Source organism: Micromesistius poutassou (genome assembly GCF_964030765.1).
Source record: "Micromesistius poutassou genome assembly, contig: SCAFFOLD_896, whole genome shotgun sequence".
Classification (NCBI taxonomy): domain Eukaryota; kingdom Metazoa; phylum Chordata; class Actinopteri; order Gadiformes; family Gadidae; genus Micromesistius; species Micromesistius poutassou.
Genome location: NW_028179988.1, coordinates 5,001 through 10,000, shown reverse-complemented (window position 1 = coordinate 10,000; position 5,000 = coordinate 5,001). Strand labels below are relative to the sequence as shown.

The 5,000-nt window shown below is 49.9% G+C and overlaps 1 protein-coding gene across 1 annotated transcript in view; it reads left to right on the top strand.

The window, feature by feature from the left end:
• Positions 1-5,000, top strand: part of LOC311371234 (adhesion G-protein coupled receptor V1-like) — a gene marked incomplete at both ends in the record, with an annotated part of 19,047 nt that overhangs the window by 9,645 nt on the left and 4,402 nt on the right. The window contains 5 exons of the mRNA XM_084489412.1: positions 115-295; positions 1,314-1,477; positions 1,595-1,718; positions 2,083-2,367; positions 3,964-4,090. Of these exons, the coding sequence (XP_084345538.1) occupies positions 115-295; positions 1,314-1,477; positions 1,595-1,718; positions 2,083-2,367; positions 3,964-4,090 (881 nt within the window). The remainder of the gene's footprint in view (positions 1-114; positions 296-1,313; positions 1,478-1,594; positions 1,719-2,082; positions 2,368-3,963; positions 4,091-5,000) is intronic.

Here is a 5,000-nt window from a genome sequence, read left to right as displayed (position 1 = left end):
GTGTATGTGTGTGCGTGCTTGTGTGTATGTGTGTGTGTGTGCGTGCGTGTGTGTGCGTGCGTGTGTGTGTGTGCGTGTGTGCGTGTGCGTGCATGCGTGCGTGCGTGCCCCCAGCTGGACGAGACGTTCTCCGTGGGGCTCAGCAGCCACAGCACCCCCCCGAGCCGCATCGGCCACCGCCGGGAGGTCAACATCACGGTGCGGCGGAGCGACGACCCCCACGGCGTCATCGAGTTCAGCCAATCAGGGCTGGCGGAGGCCATCAACGAGAGCAAGGGCAGCGAGGCCCACCGGGGTACGGTGGTCCGTTATGTAACACGCAGGTTTAAGCAAGCACTCCGATTGGTCCGGTGAAAGAACGGACAAAAAGGTTGTGCCTGATTACAGAAAGTATCGCTACGCTAACTAGCCGAAACTACTACTGACCCAGAGTCGGCTATCGTTACTATAGGAACCATTTTCTGGATGGAGATGAACTCGGGCAGAAAGCTTGAATTTGAGGGCAAATTAACCCACAATATGAAAATATTTTACAATATTGTTGATAATGAAGATGGCTTGTGTTATTGAATCGCAATTGAAGCACAGGACCTCGTTCCTACGGCTGTGCTTCGCGAACCAATAGTGACATTCAAGAACGCCATCGAGTGTAAGATTGCTTAATTATGGAGACCGGAGAAACACGGTGCTCTCTGCGGCGTTTTAAGACGTCTGGAAACAAATCGGGGACGAATCACAGAATGCTACCGCACAAAATAAGTCTTGAGTTGATACTTTGTAGGATTTATCGGTGACGTTACGATTTTTTTCCGTTACCAGCGATTTTGAGATTATTCAGCTGCAGAAAGTATTTCAAGTCAAACGATGAACACACGTCCTTGCCTTGTCTTAAATGTATGATTCTGCGGTATGTGCGGTGACATCTTGTAACTAATTGGAGACGAATGACAGAAAGCCACCGGGCAAATCGAGTTGTTACATCGTCAGATTTTCGGGTTGCTATTCAGATTTTTATACGTTACCAATGTTTTAGAGATTATTTGCAGCAGAACGCATTTCAACAGACAATGAACTCACATCCTTGCGGTCCGAGATGTATAATGAGAGAGTAAACTCTGTAATGACCCAACGTGCTCACGATGTGATCACGGTCGTTACGTGACGTGGTGCGTGACGCGGTGCGTGACGTGGTGCGTGACGCGGTGCGTGACGCGGTGCGTGGCGCGGTGCGTGACGCGGTGCGTGGCGCGGTGCGTGACGCGGTAGTGCGTGACGCGGTGCATGACGCGGTGCGTGTGGTGTTCTCCGTCCAGCGTCGTACACCGTCACCAGGAACAGAGGCCGCTTCGGGGAGGTGTCCGTGGCCTGGGTCCTGGATCCCGGTCACCATGGCGACGTCAGCCCCACCCAGGGGGTCCTCGTCTTCCGTGAAGGAGAGTTCCTCCAGAACCTGACCGTCAGCTCCGTACCCGACGAGGTGAGGAGCCACCCCCCCCCCGTACCACCGCCTCAACCATCAGACCCCAACAGGCCTCCAGGGGCCTTTTGACAGATGAATTGATGATGTTTGTCTCTTTGTTTTGTTGTCTCCTAGATCCCCGAGGAGGTGGAGCTCTTCACCCTCACCCTGACCAACGTGACGGGAGGAGCCAGGCTGGGGAGCGCGCTCAACGCCAGTCTACAAGTCAACAAGAATGACGACCCCATTTATTTTGACGGTAAAACATTTTGCATACATCCACCTTTTTTTAATGCAATATTAAGAATCCCAACGATAAGGTAACATAAGGTCTGCATCAGGGTCCTGCATCACCCTGTAGGGGTTATTTTGCCAATAAAGATGAATAATCAATGGCTCACTGTTCATTATCCTGCTGATCACGCAGGTATTTACTAAAGAAATCAATCATTTGAAACTCATCATCTTTTACAATGATGTCGAACGCCGTAATTGACCAATCAGAATTGAGTAACGAAGCAGTGTAATTATACACCATTAAACGTTCTCCTTAACGCGTGCATGAACCTGTGTCTCCCTCTTCGTCGCTCCTCGTCGACCTGACCTTTGACCCCGACGGGCAGACCCCGTCGTCGTGCGGGTGGAGGAGGGGGGCGTGGCCAACTTCACGGTGACCAGGGGCGGGCGGGCGGACTTTGTCGCCACGGTGATGTACCGCGTGGAGTACGGCGGGGACGCGGCGCCGGCGGACCTGGTCCCCCCGGGGAACGCCACCGCGCCGGTGCACCAGGTGGGCGCGCTGGTGTACCAGGTGGGCGAGTGGACCAAGAACGTCTCCGTGGCGACGGAGGACGACGACCTGCCGGAGACGGACGAGCCGTTCCACATCCTGCTGTTCAACGCCACCGGTACGAGGCCCGAGGGCGGCGCCGCGCGGCCGGGAGTGGGTGTGGGTTAACTGTGTGTGTGCGTTACATTTGTGTGTGTGTGTGTGTGTGAGTGTGAGTGTGAGTCTGTGTGTGTGTGTGTGTGTGTGTGTGTGTGTGTGTGTGTGTGTGTGTGTGTGTGTGTGTGTGTGTGTGTGTGTGTGTGTGTGTGTGTGTGTGTGTGTGTGTGTGTGTGTGTGTGTGTGTGAATGTGAGTACTCGTATGTATGTTAGTGCATGCGTATGTGCATCTGTGTGTGTGTGTGTGTGTGTGTGTGTGTGTGTGTGTCTGCGCGTGCACCACTACACACACGTTCACACACCCCTGCAGAGTGTGTCAGCGATGGCAAAAAGGAAAGCTGATTGGCAGTGTTAATAAATGCACTCACTCTAACGAACAGCAGGCCTTTGGCCGGTCCTCAATTAACACCAGGAAACACGGAGAAGCCACTAACAGTGAAATGGAGACGTCAGCACACAGACAAACACGGCTACAGTGACTCTCCACACAGATGGCTCTGCCTTGACAAAAACAATCCCTAATGACCACGCAGAGCCGACTTCCTGTCCGTCGTGTCCTCCCGTTGGCTCCTCTCGGGCCCTCTTGTCCCCCGGCGGTGGAGCGGTTATCTCCCGTTGACCGGAGCGTCGGGGCTGATCTGAGCATTGTGTGTCAGGGACTAAAGCCTGGAGCCGGGGCCTCAACCTTAATGACCAGCCTCTGAGACACAGGGGCCCCGCCACTCCAGGGGCCCCGCCACTCTGTGTTCTCTGAGGGACCTGGAGGGGGGCCCCTGGGTGGGTGGGGGGGGGGTGGAGGGCTTGTGTTAGGAGTTAATGAAGCCCTCATGTCGGGAGTCAGTCCAGTGTCTCCTTGGGGCCCCCTGGGGGGGGGGCCCAGAAATGTAGAAGGAGCCCCCTTCTACATTTCTGAATCCATTCTAGATCGATGTGTAGATGTCAATTTGTAGACATCCTACATCACTACACTATAACTTCAACTATATCACCCTCCAGAGGTGATATAGTTGAAGTTATAGTGTAGTGATACGGCTCGCATTGTTAACGAGGAAATCCGTGTGGGAATATGAGGCCTTTGCCTTTTTCACCTAATTTCAGGATTTATTTTGTATCTTCATGTTGTTGCTTTGTTTTATTTAAATACTTAAATGGCTTAAATACATCGCATGGACCCCGCCTATTGCATCAGAGTTAATAACAACAGCTATGTGGCCAGCACAAGTCTCTGTCTCTCTCTCTCTCTCTCTCTCTCTCAGATGTTTTCTTCCTGTAACATCTGCCTCTGTTCAGCAGACAGCAGGCTACAGTTCAGGGGGAGAATCTCTCCAGGGCTCATTCGATTCGGTTTGCACATTTGTCTGTTATTATAAATAAGGAAATGAGGCAACGAAAAGCATTTATAATGGAATTGTTTGCTTGTGTGTGTGTGTGTGTGTGTGTGTGTGTGTGTGTGTGTGTGTGTGTGTGTGTGTGTGTGTGTGTGTGTGTGTGTGTGTGTGTGTGTGTGTGTGTGTGTGTGTGTGTGTGTGTGTGTGTGTGTGCGTGCGTGTCTCCCAGGGGATGCTGTTGTGTACGGCGCGGACAGGGCCACAGTGGTGATCGAGGCAAACGACGACGCCAACGGGGTCTTTTCATTGGACCCCACGGAGCGGGCCGTGCAGGAGGGCGGGACCAATGACTTCTAGTACGGGAACCTTTGTTTGTGTTTGTGTCGTTGTTTCTGTTTGATGAACCTTTGTGTTTGTGCTTGTGTCGTTGTTTCTGTTTGATGAACCTTTGTGTTTGTGTTTGTGTCGCTGTTTCGGTTTGATATCGTCAATTCTAGTTTGACTCAAATGGACTAACACATATGCAACGTATCAGTGATTTAGTTTATTTTAAAGTTGCCAAACTTTAAACCACAATGTCTCGAAGTATCTTCATTTCTTTATTTCAGCCCACTTCAAAGCTGTCATAACAAGGATATATATCAACATCGCAATGCAATGTTATGTCAGTCTCTAGGTGTTTCCACGAAAACAGACTGGATTAACAGCTTAACATCCAACACCTTAACATCCAACACCTTAACATCCAACACCTTAACATCTAACAGCTTAACATCCAACACCTTAACATCTAACACCTTAACATCTAACATTGTAACACCTTAACATCCAACACCTTAACATCTAACAGCTTAACATCCAACACCTTAACATCTAACATTGTAACACCTTAACATTAACACCTTAACATCTAACACCTTAACATCTAACACTGTAACACCTTAACATTAACACCTTAACATCCAACACTGTAACACCTTAACATTAACACCTTAACATCCAACGCTTTAACACCTTAACATTAACACCTTAACATCCAACACTGTAACACCTTAACATTAACACCTTAACATCCAACGCTGTAACACCTTAACATTAACACCTTAACATCCAACGCTGTAACACCTTAACATTAACACCTTAACATTAACACCTTAACATCCAACGCTGTAACACCTTAACATTAACACCTTAACATCTAACACCTTAACATCTAACACTGTAACACCTTAACATTAACACCTTAACATCCAACACTGTAACACC